The 15,790-nt window shown below is 48.6% G+C and overlaps 1 protein-coding gene across 5 annotated transcripts in view; it reads right to left on the bottom strand.

The window, feature by feature from the left end:
- Positions 1-15,790, bottom strand: part of LOC309395812 (transcription factor COE1-like) — a gene marked incomplete at its 5' end in the record, with an annotated part of 78,646 nt that overhangs the window by 15,200 nt on the left and 47,656 nt on the right. For 3 of the 5 annotated variants that reach the window (XM_081960374.1, XM_081960375.1, XM_081960376.1), the window contains 3 exons: positions 8,635-8,723; positions 13,852-13,978; positions 15,294-15,427. In XM_081960374.1, coding sequence (XP_081816500.1) covers positions 8,635-8,723; positions 13,852-13,978; positions 15,294-15,427 — 350 coding nt within the window. The remainder of the gene's footprint in view (positions 1-8,634; positions 8,724-13,851; positions 13,979-15,293; positions 15,428-15,790) is intronic. The other 2 variants (XM_081960377.1, XM_081960378.1) reach the window with 1 other exon arrangement.

The raw sequence follows: 15,790 nt of genomic DNA, 5'->3' as shown, positions 1-15,790 counted from the left end.
CTCCATCTGTGATGATGGGATCTTTCCTTGGGCCAATCCTGCTGCCAAAGACTGGGCCCAGGCGCCTTCTCTAACCGAAGGAGAACTTCTGCATTCCACAAATCAGGATGGAGTTTGTGGCTTGGGTGTGGCTGTTACGATTTGTGGAACACAGCAGCTCATCAACGCTCCACTTGTATTCCGCACCCCCCCCCCCCCCGAACCGAAGTTTATCAACGTGGGAGAGAAATTGAAGGCATCCGGAGGCGGCCTTGGCAGTGTTGACCGAGAAGGCTTGCCAACTATTCTTCCAATTTCAAGGATTGTTCCTGATGATGTTGTTGTTGTGCGAGATTGTTGTCTTTGGTTGGATCACAAAGCCATCGCTTTGCTTGGATGGAAACCAGCTGAAAAATTGCGGGGGCTATGCAAATTTTTCCTCCTCCTCCTCTTCCTTTCTCTTCTTCCTCCTCCTCTTTCCCCTCCTCCTTTTTCTCCTCTTTCTCTTCCTCCTCCTCTTTCTCCCTCTGCCTTTTCCTGCTGCTCCTTGTTTCTCTTCCTCTTCCTCCTCCTCCTCCTCTTTCTTTTCTTCCTTTTTTTCCTCTTCCCCCTTTCTCTTCGTCCTCCCCTGCCTTTTTCTGCTCCTCTTCCTCCTCTTCCTTCTCCTCCGCCTTTTCCAGCTCCTGCTCCTCTTTCCCCTCCTCCTCAGTCAGGGAGTATAAACTTGTACACTGTCCAGAGTCCCTCTTTGAGTGAGACTGGTAGTAGGGTAGTATGAAATATAATTAGATAGATAGGTAGGCAGGCAGGCAGGCAGGCAGGCAGGCAGGCAGGCAGGCAGGCAGGCAGAGATGATAGACTGAGCTGTGGGAAAACAGGGTCTAACTGCAGAGACAGGTAGTCCTCGACTTAACAACCATTCATTTAGAGACTCTTTTGCCTTTGCTTGTCGCAAACCGGCTGGAAGGTCAGAAGTGGTGATCGCATGAGCCCCCCCCCCTCCAGATGCTGTAACAGGCCAGTTGCCAAGTGCCCAAATTTTGATCAGGCGGCTGCAGAGATGTTACGACGGTTGTAGGCGTGAAAAGCAGGCCACGCGTCGCCTTTTTCCAGTGCCGCTGTAACTTCATACAGTCACTAAACGAAGGGTTGTAAGTCGAGGACTACCTATACTGGCTGCCAAGTGCCCAACTTTTGATCAGGTGACCCTGGGGACGCTGCGCCAGTTGCAAAGTGTGAGGACCGGTTGTGTGTCTATGGAGGTTCTCAGTTATCCAGGTCGTGGTTGTCCCAAAAGTGCTTTTTCCCCCAAGAGGCAACTGGACTTTCTGGTTATTCTTTGAAGACATTTCGCTTCCCATCTAAGAAGCTTCTTCAGCTCTGACCGGATGGTGGGGGATGGAAGGATTGATACTCCTTGCAGACAGCTGGTCATTTGCATCCTTTTTTAGAGAGTTGTTGAGGCCACTCGGAGGTTAATCTGTGTCCTCAGGGCCACCTGAATGGTTCAAATGGGTGTGGAGCCTTTTTAGTACTGTTGAAAGGGCTGTGTTGTAGACATGATTGGTGGAGAAACAAAACATCCACTTCACAGTCACATGGCACAGCACCGGAAAACAAACCCAGCAGGAGGTGAGTCTGCATTGGGAAGACAAAGGCTGCTCTTTTGAAGACAACAAAGTCCACATTTTGGACAGAGAGGACTGCTGGTTTGAAAGAGGGGTCAAAGAGGCCATCTAGGCCCGAATTGACCAGCCCTTTCTCAACAGAAGGGGAGGGATACAACATTATCCACCTCCAGTCTACAACACAGTCCTTTCAGCAGTCCTAAGAAGTCTCCACACCCGTTTGCACCACTCGGGTGACCCTGAGGACACAGATAAATCTCCAAGTGGCCTCAACGACTCTCTAAAAAAGGATGCAAATGACCAGCTGTCTGCATGGAGTATCCATCCTTCCATTCCCCACCATCCAGAGCTGAAGAAGCTTCTTGGATGAAAAGCAAAACGTCTCGGAAGAAAAACCAGTTACCTCTTGAAAAAAAAATCACCTTTGGAACAACCAGTTGGGCGGCTCATTTTTTAGGCTCGTCGTAACTCTGTCGCTAAACACATGGCTGTAAGCCGAGGACTCCCTGTAACCCTGTTTGGGAGAAGGAACACCATCGCTGACCAATTCCCTGGCACAGGTTGGAAAGGTTTTGGTCCTGAGCTCGAACTCCCCCCTCCCACACCTGCCCACCCAGTCCACTTTTCCTTCTCCTGGCTTCCCGACAACCGAGAGACCAACTGGCCAGCTCTCCGGACCGTCCATCAGGATCTTAAGGCTATTGGATAGCTGTCAAGCTAAGTGCCAACCATCACGGCCACTTGCTCTTCTGCCTTCGGCAATCTCTCCCCGATCAATACCGTAATGGAGCAGGGAGGGGGAGGGAGGCCGCCAACTGTTTTCGGCACGCTGAGCCCGCCCCATCCTCATGCGAAGGCGGTGACACAAAGCAGGGGAGGGGGCTTGAGAGGAAACAGCAGCAAGACAATCTCCCCCTCCACAACATCTCAGAGTCAGATTCACACACCCCTTTTTCTGGGGGGGGGGGAGCAGGGATGGAGAGGGTCCGGCACTTCAAACCTCAGCATGTTTAAGATGGGGGGGGGGTGTCTTCAACTCCCAGAATCCAGGGGTGAAATAGTACCAGTTCGCCCGAAGTGGTAGTAAAAAAACACGCGACCGATTCAGGTGAAGAGAGAGTTCTGACGATCAGCATCGGAGGTGCGCGTGCAGGCGAAGTGCGTGTTTGGTGCCCCCCCCGCCCCCCTTGAAGCAAACCAGTAGAAGACTTCAGAGCACTTCACCCTACCAGAATCAATAGGGGTTCATTTAATGACTGTGTGACTCACTTAATAAGTGATCTGCTTAAGAATGTACAACCAATTTCGTTGTATTTAAGTACAATGACAATAAAGATTATACTCACTTATACTTGGGGGGGGGGGGATAAAAGTGATAACCTTAGAGCAGGGGTGTCCAAACTTGGGAACTTTAAGACTTGTGGACTTCAACTCCCAGAATTCCCCAGCCAGCTATGCTAGTCCACAAGTCTTAAAGTTCCCAAGTTTGGACACCCCTGCCTTAGAGCCACTAACTTAATGAACGGCTTGCTTAGCGACATAAATTCTTGGGAGTTGTAAAGCGAGGAGAACCTGTATTTCATCTGGAAGTCTTTAACACTGGAAGTCTTTAAGAAGAAGTTGGATAGCCATTTGTCTCAAACGGTATAGGGTTTCCTTCCTAGGCAGGGGGTTGGACTAGAAGACCTCCAAGGCCCTTCCAACTCTGCTATTGTATTGTATTGTATTGTATTGTATTGTATTGTATTGTATTGTATTGTATTGTATTGTATTGTATTGTATTGTATTGTATTGAATATCTGAGGTTGAAGTAGGATTTAGGAAACGGGATCAGTTTTCCATCATCCCCCTCCTCCCCCCACCCCAGTTTTTTCCTGGCCTCGTGTGTACGATTTGTGTGCGTTCTGACAGGCTGGCTTTGAAAGTCCCATCGGGCACCAAAAAGGAATCTTGACCTCTCATGAGGACTAGAAACTTGACCTTGCTGCCTGGACGATGCGCCCATCCCACAAGCTGCACATTTCACAAGCAATCCTCAACTTACGACTACAAGCCTAGGCCAGAATTTACATTGCTAAGTGAGACATTGGTTAAGTGAGTTTTGCCTCATTTTATGACTTTCCTCACCACCGTTGTTAAGTGAATAGCTGCGGCTGATAAGAGAGTCACTCGGTTGTTAAGCGAATCTGCCTTCCCCCATTGACTTTGCTTGTGGCCACAGGGGACGACGTGGCCCCAGGGACGCTGCGACCATCATAAATACGAGTTGCCAAGCGCCTGAATTTTAATCACGTGATTGTGGGGGATGCTGTGACGGTTGTTAAGTGTGAAAAATTGGTCCTAAATCACTCGTTTCAATGCCGTTGTAACTTGAAACGGTCACTAAATGAAACGGTTGTAATTCAAGGACTACCTGTATTCCAGGATCAATGTTCAATGTTTGCAGCACAACAATCACACAGCCAAAAGGGAAGTTTCAAGGGTTGTGTGGTTTGCAAGGGGGATTTTTTTTCTCCCTGGAGAGAGAAAAACACACACACCTCCCTTTCTTTTGCATCTCTCCAAAGTGGTGTACACAGACATGCGTGCGCACAACACACACAAGGGCAGAACGGCTCTGTTGACAGTCTCACATGAGGAGATGGGGTGTGTGTGTGTGTGTGAGAGAGAGAGAGAGAGAGAGAGAGAGAGAGACAAGCTGCTTAACTATGATGAATGAGCAGCCCGGTCTGTCTGCCCCCTCCGAGTCTTGGCTAAAGGAGAGTCAGATCCTGGCTGGATGAGCCGATTCGGCTTTTTTCTTTTACAATTTACTATATAAAGCAGAAGGTGAGAAGAATGAGGCCAGAGAATGAATTCCTTTCCTCCCTCCTTCCTTCTCTCCTTCCTCCCTCCCTCCCTCCCTCCCTTCCTCATTCTCTCCTTTATCCTTCCTTCCTTCCCACCATCCCTCCCATCTATCTCCTTCCTTCCTTCCATCTATCCATCCATCCATCTCTCTCTTCTTCTCCTACCCTCCATCCCTTCCATCTATCTCCTCTCGTCCTTCCTTCCTTCCCTCATTTTCTCCTTACTCCCATCCCTCCCATCTATCTCCTTCCTTCCTTCCATCTATCCATCCATCCCTCTCTTCTTCTCCTACCCTCCATCCCTTCCATCTATCTCCTCTTGCCTTCCTTCCTTCCCTCATTTTCTCCTTTATCCTTCCTTCCTTCTCACCATCCCTCCCATCTATCTCCTTCCTTCCTTCCATCTATCCATCCATCCATCTCTCTCTTCTTCTCCTACCTTCCATCCCTTCCATCTATCTCCTCTCGTCCTTCCTTCCTTCCCTCATTTTCTCCTTACTCCCATCCCTCCCATCTATCTCCTTCCTTCCTTCCATCTATCCATCCATCCCTCTCTTCTTCTCCTACCCACCATCCCTTCCATCTATCTCCTCTTGCCTTCCTTCCTTCCCTCATTTTCTCCTTTATCCTTCCTTCCTTCTCACCATCCCTCCCATCTATCTCCTTCCTTCCTTCCATCTATCCATCCATCCATCTCTCTCTTCTTCTCCTACCCTCCATCCCTTCCATCTATCTCCTCTCGTCCTTCCTTCCTTCCCTCATTTTCTCCTTACTCCCATCCCTCCCATCTATCTCCTTCCTTCCTTCCATCTATCCATCCATCCCTCTCTTCTTCTCCTACCCTCCATCCCTTCCATCTATCTCCTCTTGCCTTCCTTCCTTCCCTCATTTTCTCCTTTATCCTTCCTTCCTTCTCACCATCCCTCCCATCTATCTCCTTCCTTCCTTCCATCTATCCATCCATCCATCTCTCTCTTCTTCTCCTACCTTCCATCCCTTCCATCTATCTCCTCTCGTCCTTCCTTCCTTCCCTCATTTTCTCCTTACTCCCATCCCTCCCATCTATCTCCTTCCTTCCTTCCATCTATCCATCCATCCCTCTCTTCTTCTCCTACCCTCCATCCCTTCCATCTATCTCCTCTTGCCTTCCTTCCTTCCCTCATTTTCTCCTTTATCCTTCCTTCCTTCTCACCATCCCTCCCATCTATCTCCTTCCTTCCTTCCATCTATCCATCCATCCATCTCTCTCTTCTTCTCCTACCCTCCATCCCTTCCATCTATCTCCTCTCGTCCTTCCTTCCTTCCCTCATTTTCTCCTTACTCCCATCCCTCCCATCTATCTCCTTCCTTCCTTCCATCTATCCATCCATCCCTCTCTTCTTCTCCTACCCTCCATCCCTTCCATCTATCTCCTCTCGTCCTCCCTTCCTTCCCTCATTTTCTCCTTTATCCTTCCTTCCTTCTCACCATCCCTTCCATCTATCTCCTTCCTTCCTTCCATCTATCCATCCATCCATCTCTCTCTTCTTCTCCTACCCTCCATCCCTTCTATCTATCTCCTCTCGTCCTTCCTTCCTTCCCTCATTTTCTCCTTACTCCCATCCCTCCATCTATCTCCTTCCTTCCTTCCATCGATCCCTCCTTCTCTTTTTTCTCATATGTTCCATCCCTCCCATCTATCTCTTCTTGTCTTCCTTCCTTTCTTCCTCAAAATTAGCTCAAAATTGGAGATTTATATATTTTTCTTAAAACATGCTTTTTACAATTTTGCAAGCTCTGCAACTTAGGATGCAGTCATGAAAGCTGTAGTCATCAAATCCTTAATTCTTCCTCTTCCCCTTCCTCCTCTTTTTCTTCTTCTTCCTCCTCCTCCTCCTCCTCTTCCACCTCCTCCTCCTCTTCCTCATCCCCCTCCCTCAACATATAAATAACTCAATGCACACCAATTGTCCAAATTTCATCTGCCCCAAAGAATTGAGAACAACAGATGAATGAGACAAAGAACCTCCATATACAGAGTCTGTCTACCTCAAGAACCACCTCACCTGCGGCATGTACTGTCGTATTTCCTTAAGTCCCTCCTGGGGAGAAAGCTGTGGATAGAAAACCCGCCCTGCCTGTCTCCCTCTCAGCACATCTAATCCTGAAAGTAAATTAACTTGGATAAAAAGGCTCTATTTCGGAGACCGACAGCCTATGCGGGGGGCTTCTTAGAAGGAGACCCCAGACTCCCTGATGTGGCTGAAAAGGGGGTGGGCGGAAGGAGAGAATGGAGAGTGTTGGGGGGGGCTTCACTGTGGAGTAGTGGGAGGTTTCTGAGCCCCCCCAGGCATGGGGCACTGCGCCCCCCCAAAAAATCAGGGATAGGGAAGCCATGAGGGCAAACAGCCCCTTCAGCAGCTCCGGCATCCGTGTCAAGCTATGATTAATGGCTCCAATTTGGCGGCTGCCTTCAGCTGTCACTCCCCATCCGAAGCCCCCTCTTGCCGCCAGCTGCTCTCTGCCCAGAGGCGTTGGCCGGATTTGCCAAGGACGGCGGCACGAGCAAGAGGCATCCGGCCACCCAGCAGGAGCCCAGTGGTGTCCTCATGCCGGAGGATGGGCACCAAATTCTCCTCCTCTGGCCTCGAGGAAGCGCGGTTGGCCTCCACGACATCCGGCTTCCCTCCCGGAAGTCCCTTTAAGGACCTCAAGGAGTCACCGGGGTGTGTCCTTCTGGGCCTCTTCCACGGTGTGTGTGTGTGTGTGTGTGTGTCCTTTGAGGCTCATCAAGGCGTGATGAGGAGTGTGTCCTTCTGGGCCTTTGCGTGCTGCGCATGTATGTGTGTGCACACATGTGTGTTGGTGTGTGCACACGTGTGTTTGGGTGTGTAGGGGGGGATGGGGGAGATGTAGTTTCCAAAACCATCCCAGGGCTCAGAGTTTGTGGTTTTGCTGAGAAACTGAGGAATGAAAACAGTGCAAACTATGGGGTTTACAGGTAGTCCTCGACTTACAACAGTTCACTTAGTGACCATTCCAAGTTACAATGGCACTGAAAAAAGTGACTTATGACCGTTTCTCCCACTTATGACCATTGCAGCATCCCTGGGTCATGTGGTCAAAATTGAGACGCTTGTGGCAACTGGCTTATATTTACGACGGTTGCAATGTCCTGAGGCCACTTGTGCGACCCTCCTGGCAAGCAAAATCAATGGATTCGTTTAACAACCGGGTTACTAACTCACCAACTGCAATGATTCACTTAACAACTGTGGCAAGAAAAGTTGTAAAACGGGGTCGAACTCACTTAACCAATGTCTCACTTAACAACAGAAATTCTGGGCTCCATTGTGGTCATAAGTCGAGGACTACCTATATTGAACCTTGATCTTTAATCGCGCCCTGTGGTCACTTTGATTCTATCTTTGCAACTGGCAGGTTCACTTTTTTTTTTTTTGCCCAAACTCCCCTAAAATAAAAGAAAAAAAGAGAGGAAAATGAAGTGGCAAGACTTTTCAATGCTTCCGCTAGTAACCACAACAACCACAACCACACAACTCCCTGCCAATGACAAACCCAACCAGCCGATAAAGGAGAAAACCAAGTTCCCTAAATGTTTCATCTTCTGTGGTTTGATCCTCATCAGAAAATTGAAAAAACCTATAATTGTTATTTAACGTATGTCAATTCATATCATTTTCCCGCCTGTATATTTACATTTTGATATTTTCTTATTTCCCCTCCCTCTATACTAAATATGTGTCACCTGAGATATTTATTTCATGTTTTGTTCCTTTTTCTGTCTATTTATATCATTTTTCAAGCCACTCGTAAAATCGCCCCCAATGTCCTGTAATACACTGATTCCTCCTTGTCCTTTATTCTCAATGTCAACCTGTTCATTTCTGCACAATCTAATATCTTCTTTATTACCTCCCCTTCCGATGGGATTTTCTCTGCTTTCCAGTTTTGTACAAACAACAATTATAAGAATGAATTTGAAAGGAAAAATAAAAAAAAACTTTTTACACACACAAAAAAAGAAAGAAAATTGAAAAAACCCAAAGTAAACTCCTGTTCGGTGTGGAAATGAAAACCGGGAGCCACACGCAGCGAGTCTCCCACAAAGCATCTTGTTCGACACCTCGACACAACGCCAAGACGCTTAAGGGAAGTGGGGGGGGGGCGCTTCCTACCTTTGGTAAGCGTTCGGGGTCTCCGGGGTGTCGTGGAATCATCTTCTGTAGGCGCTGAAACCCATAATCGATTGTTGGCTCGTTCAGGGCTACGCGTGGAAAGAAGGAAGGCATCAGATTTGCAGAGTGCAATGAACAGATTGACAGAGTTAAGGAAGGGACCTTGGAGGCCATCTAGTCTAACCCACCCACCCCATCCAAGCAGGAGACCCTGCATCATTTCTGACAGAGGGCAGTCCAGTCTCTTCTTGAATGCCTCCAGGGGTGAAGCTCCCACAACTTCCGAAGGCAACTTCTGTTCCATCGGTTGATTGTTCCCATGGTCAGGAAATTCCTCCTTTTTTCTAGGTTGAATCTCTCCTTGGTCAATTTCCATCCATTATTCCTTCTCTGGCCTTAAGGTACTTTTGAAAATAGTTTGACCCCCTCCTCTCCGTGGAAGCCCCTCAAATATTGGAAGGCTGCTATCGTGCCTCCCCTGATCCTTCTCTTCACTAGACTAGCCAGGCCCAGTTCCTGCAACTGTTCATTGTATGTTTTAGCCTCCAGTCCCCTAATCCTCTTTGTTGCTCTTCTCTGCACTCTTTCTAGAATCTCAACATCTTTTTTATAGTGTGGAAACCAAAACTGGATGCAGTACTCTAGGTGTAGCCTTACTAAGGTTTTATAGAGTGGAATTAGTACCTCGATTGTATCCCTCTGTTAATGCAATTTAGGATTGCATTGGCTTTTTTGGCTGCCGCTGCACACGGCTGGCTCCTATTTCATTGGCTGTCTACTAAGACTCCAAGATCCTCCTCCCAGTCTCTGCTATTAAGCCTGGTTTCACCCAGTTTCTATGTGTCCTTTTGTTTTTTCTTACCTAAATGTAAGACTTTACTTTTTTTCTGCATTGAATTTCATTTTGTTAGATCAAGTAGTGTTCAAACTTGCAACGGTTCATTTAGTGACCGCTCCAAGTCGCAATGGCAGTGGAAAAAAATGACTCAATGGCAGTTTCTCGCACGATGGTTGCTGCACCCCCGTGGTCACATGATCAAAATCCAGACGCTTGGCAACTGACTCATATTTATGACGGTTGTAGTGTCCTGGGGTCATGTGACCCCCCCCCCTTTGGCGACCTTCTGACAAGCAAAGTCAATGGAAGAACAGAACGGGAGGGACCTTGGAGGTCTTCTAGTCCAACCCTCGGCTCAGATAGGAAATCCTATACCACATCAGACAAATGGTCTGGACAAATCTCTTCTTAAAAGTGTTGGAGCACCTGCAACTTCTGGTGGCAAGTAGTTCCACTGGTTAATTGTTCTCCCTGTCGGGAAATTCTCCTTAGTTCTAGGTTGCTTCTTTCCTTGAAGCCATATTCATTTAACAACCGTGCTGCTTAACAATGGAGGAAGCCAAATTCACTTAACAACCGTGTGACTAGATTTAACAGCTGCAGGGATTCATGTAACAACCGTGGCAAGAACGGTCGTACAATGGGGCAAAACTCACTTAACTCTGCCTTGCTTTGCAAGAGAAATTTTGGGTTCCAATGTGGTCGTAAATCAAGGACTACCTGGGCAAATGCAGGAATCCTTACAGCCACATCCTAAAAGGCTGGGATTTAGGGATTGTGGGCTCTAATTCTGTGTATGAAGTTAGGATGGTATTGGCCTTTCTGGCAGTCACAGCGTCCAGCTGGCTCAAGCTCAGCTGACCATGACCTTGGGCTTCCTGTGCACAGAGGCCATTTTCACAGCAACTGACCGAAAGGGGTTTGCTGCAGTTTTCTGCTCTCATCTGCTGCCCTAGGATCTCCTTGTGGTCTCCCATCCAAATCTAAAGCTGTTCCAGCTCTGCTGAGCTGTTTGAGGTCAGTTATGAAAGCCGGCTGGGTGACTTTGGATCAATCATCAGGAGACGGTGAGTTCTAGTCTCACCTTAGGTATGAAACCCGGCTGGGTGACTTTGGGCCAATCACCAGGAGACGGTGAGTTCTAGTTCAGCCTTAGGCAAGAAAGCCAAGTGGGGGACTTTGAGCCAATCACCAGGAGATGGGGAGTTCTAGTCCTGGCTTAGGGATGAAACCCGGCTGGTGACTTTGGGCCACTCCCTCTTTCTCAGCCCAGCCTACCTCACAGGGTTGTTGTTGTGGGGAAAACAGGAGGAAGAGGAAGGCGCATTACATATGTTTGCTTCCCTGAGTTATTTACAACGATAACAAAGGCATTAAATAAATAAGAAGAAATAGCAAGCCCAGTGCGTCAGGGACCCCCTGCTCCCTTTATCTGGATCCCCTCTGACAGACATACGCAGCTTTCCTGAACTTCCTCCTCCTCCTCCTCCTCCTCCTCCTCTTCCTCCTCCTCCTCCTCCTCTGTCCCTCCCCTCCCCAAGCCCAGATTGGCATGTGCTTCATTACTACCCTGGATGAAGATGGATTGCTTGATTTAGTGTAAACATATGCTACCATTTCAGTTCTGGGCAGCCTCTTTGCAACCTTAATTGCTATTGATTTCCTGAGCTCCCTCTGCTGCCCCCACCCCCACCCCCGCAGACCCCTTTTCCAGGCCACACCATGCAAGGTTAGCCATGCAAAAGGAGGGAGGGGGCAACGGAGCCCCTCCCGGCTGGGGTTATGCCAAAGATGAGGAGGGGGAGCTGATGCTTGGCAGCCGTCCCGTCATATTATGACTTTGTTGTTTTGTATGTAGACTGAGAGTTTTTACACCCGAGACAAATTCCTGTGTGCCTAATCACACTTGACCAATAAAGAATTCTATTCTCTATTCTTTTCTTTTCTCTTCTTTTCTCTTCTCTTCTCCTTTTCTCTTCTCTTCCTTTCCTTTCCCTTCCCTTTATTCTATTCTATTTCATATTTTCTCTCCTCTTCCCTTCCCTTCCTTTCCTTTCCCTTCCATTCTATTTTCTCTTCTCTTCTCTTCTCCTCTTCCATTCCCTTCCCTCTATTCTCTTCTACTCTACTCTATTCTATTCCATTCCATTCATTATTCTATTCTATTCTCTTCTATTATTATTCTATTTGATTCCATTATTATTCTATTCTATTCTATTCTCTTCTCTTCTATTCCATTCCATTCTATTCCATTATTATTCTATTCTATTCTATTCTATTCCATTCTATTATTATTCTATTTGATTCCATTATTATTCTATTCTATTCCATTCCATTCATTATTCTATTCTTTTATATTCTACTCTATTCCATTCCATTATTATTCTATTCTCTTCTATTCCATTCCATTCCATTCCATTCCATTATTATTCTATTCTATTCCATTCTATTATTATTCTATTCCATTCCATTATTATTCTATTCCATTCCATTCCAATACATTCTATTCTACTCTACATACAAACAAACAACTTACTGTCACCATAAGATACCAATAGGAGAAGGAGATACGAAAGATGAGAAGGAGAATAGTAATACAGCCCTACTACAGGGGGGAATATCCTTAGACATAAGGCAAGTGCTGTGGGAATTAGGTGCTCAGCCCAGTGATGGCAGGAGGGGGAAAACACGTCCCTGTGCCTGGTTGATTGGGCACGCAGTGCCCTGTAGCGCCATCCCGAGGGGAGGAGCTGAAACACCTTTATGCCCCCACTTTATGAGGAGTCTGCAGGTATCTTTTCAGCCCTCCTTCTGGCCCACACAATATACAGGTCCTCAATGGAAGGCAAGGCGGTTGCAATGGTTTTTCCTGCAGTCCTAACTACCGGTTGACGTCTGCTTCTGTCCAGTTAGGTTTCCTGGGCCAAACCAGACAGTTACTGAGGCACAAAACATAAGCAGACTTATCCAAATTCGCCTCTGGAAACTTTATCTGGTAAGTGGTAAAAATGGCATGATTCCCCCCCACCCCCCCGGCTGGGGAATTCTGGGAGTTGAAGTCCACAAGTCTTAAAGTTGCCAAGTTTGGACACCCCTGGACTACATTGTTTCTCAGGCCCGGTTGCGGCATTGCGATTCCTTGCCAAGCTCACATACCCTCCACATGCCTTTGATGGCGGCACAGGGTCCTCCTCTCTCTCTCTCTCATCTACGGGAAGTCCTCGACTTACGCCCACAATGCAGCCCTGAATTTCTCTTGCTAAGCAAGACAGTGGCCAAAGCGATTCCTGCTCCATTTGATCATGATGACCTTCCTTGCCACCGTTGTTAAGTGAACCGGTGGAAGGGCTAGTCACCCGGCTGTTAAGGGAATCAGGCTTCCCCCGTTGACTTTCCTTGCCGGGAGGTCGCGAAAGGGGATCACGTGAGTCCCCGGGACACTGCAACCGTCATAAATACGAGTCAGTTGCCAAGCGCCTGAATTTTGATCACGTGACTGTGGGGAGGTAGTAGTGGTCGTGTGAAAAATGGTCATAAGTCATAGTTATTTTAACTTTGAATAGTCAATACATGATCTCCCTCCCTCCCTCCTTTCTTTCCTTCCCCCCTCCTTCCTATCTTTTTTCCTCTCACTCTCTCACCTCCTCCCTCCTTTTCTTTCTTTCTTTCTTTCTTTCTTTCTTTCTTTCCTCTTGCGCTCTCACCTCCTCCCTCTCTTCCTTCCTTTGTTCCTCCCTCCCTCCCACTCTTTCTTCCTTCCTTCCTTCCTTCCTTTCCTCTTGCTCTCTCACCTCCCTCCCTCCCTTTCTTTCTTTCTTTCTTTCTTTCTTTCCTCTCAGCTCCTCCCTCTCTTCCTTCCTTTATTCCTCCCTCCCACCCTTTCTTTCTTTCTTTCTTTCTTTCTTCCTTCCTCCCTTTTTTCCTCCCTCCCTCCTTCCTTTCTTTTCCCTCACTCTCTCACCTCCTCCCTCCCTCCTTTCTTTCTTTCTTTCTTTCTTTCTTTCTTTCTTTCTTTCTTTCTTTCCTCTCGCACTCTCACCTCCTCCCTCTCTTCCTTCCTTTGTTCCTCCCTCCCTCCCACTCTTTCTTCCTTCCTTCCTTCCTTTCTTCTTGCTCTCTCACCTCCTCCCTCCCTCCTTTCTTCCTTCCTTCCTTTCTTTCTTTCCTCTCGCTCTCTCACCTCCTCCCTCATTTCTTCTTTCTTTCTTTCTTTCTTTCTTTCTTTCTTTCTTTCTTTCTTTCTTTCTTTCTTATTTCTTTCCTCTCACCTCCTCTCTCTCTCCCTTCCTTTATTCCTCCCTCCCTCCCACCCTTCTTCCTTCCTTTCCTCTCTCTCTCTTGCCTCCTCCCTCCCTCCCTCCCTCCTGTCCAGCACTTACCTGTGTAGACAAACCGCCCAGGTGCTCCTTTGCAAAACTGCTTCGACTTGTAGGAGAGTGTCACCTCCACCACGCCGGGGATGTGCCGGGGCGGCGTCTGGACCCGGATTGCATGTGGCGTGATCAACTGTTATGGGGAGAAGAGGCTGGTGAGGCCAGGAGGGGAATCTTTGTGCTAAGGAAAGGGGCAGGACGCTGAGAAGCCATGAGGCTGTCAGCCACTTCCTCCTCCTTCTCCTCCTCTTGCATCCTTTCTCTTCTTTTCCTTCCCTCCTTCTCTCATCTCCTCCTCCCCCTCCCTCTCCTCTTTTATCCCTCCTCCTCCTTCTTTTCTTCCTCCCCTTCCTTCTTCTCCCCCCTCCCCCCCATCTGTGGGGCTTATGCTCTCGGTCTCCCTTCTTCCTGCCCTCTCCCTCCCAGCGGCCCCCCCACCTGGGAAAGACTCCATGGACCAATAGCCACAGCAGCGGCTCAGAGAAATTTCCTTTCAGGGGGTGGGGAGACTTTCTGGCTGTGGCCAACTCTGCGCACAAAGGGGGTGCCAATACTCCCCCCCCCATGAGGAAGGTGATGTGCCTTGGACCTGTAAGATGGGATGATTGACAGTTTAAGTTATGTTTTTTTCTTGGCCCCGAGAAAAAGGGGCCGTTTCTGCACTGGCTGCTTTTTGACCCCAGACCAAAATCCCTTCTTTCCCTTTGGGTTTCGCCCACTTGGGGTGGGTGGGTGGGTGGGTGGTGGGCTTTGTGGCATTTCTGCCTGTTAACTTGAGCTGGGTTGTTTCTGCAAACTCTCTTGGGAGCAAAAATTCTAAGGCCAGTCCCCCCAAAAGGGAGCCAGGTCAGGCTGAGACTCTTTGGATTTTGCTGGGACTCAAAAGGTTTTGCACAGGGGAGGTGGGAAGGGAAGGAAGGGAGAACCAAGGGGAGGGAGAGGAGGGGAGGGAAGGGGAACCAGACATAAATAGTGGGATGATGGGAAAAGAGGGAGAGAGGGGGAATGGAAGGGGGGAAAGAGAGGGGGAGAGGAAAAAGAAGAGGGGAAGGGGAAGGTGGGGAAGGGGATTCAGACACAAAATGGTGGGATGGGATGGAAAGAGAAGGAGAAGGGGGGAGAGGGGATGGAAGAGGGACGGGGAGGAGGGGAGAGGGAGGGGGAAGGGGATGGAAGGGGAAGGGAGGGGAAGACAAGGGAGGGAAAGGGAGGGGAAGGAAGTAAACGAAGGGAAGAGAAGGAGAAGGGAAGGGAAAGAGACAGGCAAAGCAGAGGATGGAGAAAAGGAAGGGAAGGGGAAAATGGAGGGAGGTAAGAAGAAAGAAAGAAAGAAAGAAAGAAAGAAAGAAAGAAAGAAAGAAAGAAAGAAAGGGAAAGACAAAAGAAGACAAAAATAAATCCAGAAATTGGGGGGCGGGGCGTTGGGGGGGGGAAGCAGGCAGACTCACCTCACTCCAGACCAGCATGGTGCCGAAGACCACCTGAAGCCCGTCGAAGAAGTTGTCCCCGATCACAATCACGGTGGCCCCTCCCGTCGTCCAGCCTTCACTGGGGCTGATGGCTTTGATGCAGGGGGTGGCTGCTTTAGGAGGGGGAAGAGAGAGGGGGCGGGGAAGAGGGTCAAGAATCCCCACGCAGACACCCAGAAAGAAGGGGAGGGGAAGGGAAGCAGGCCAAGGGGGAGGGCACCAAAGAGACGCCCCCTCCCCTCAGCTCAAAGGGGACCCTCTTGGAAGGAAGGAGAGCTAAGGAACAGCAGCTGGATTCGCCTTCCTCTTAATTCAGATCCTAAAGCCAAGCCCACATATTGGCCAGCATTGGCTGGGAAAGAGGTAACGCTAAACTGGGATTAGAGACACCTGGCTTCCATGCCTGCTGGGTGTTCTTCTGACTTACAACCGTTCATTTAGGGACCATCCCGAGTTACAACAGCTCGCCTGCCTCC

This window comes from Natrix helvetica (assembly GCF_964273705.1).
Source record: "Natrix helvetica genome assembly, chromosome: 7".
Classification (NCBI taxonomy): Eukaryota; Metazoa; Chordata; class Lepidosauria; order Squamata; family Natricidae; genus Natrix; species Natrix helvetica.
Note: the sequence above shows the minus strand (reverse complement) of the source record. Positions and strands in the feature narration are given on the sequence as shown.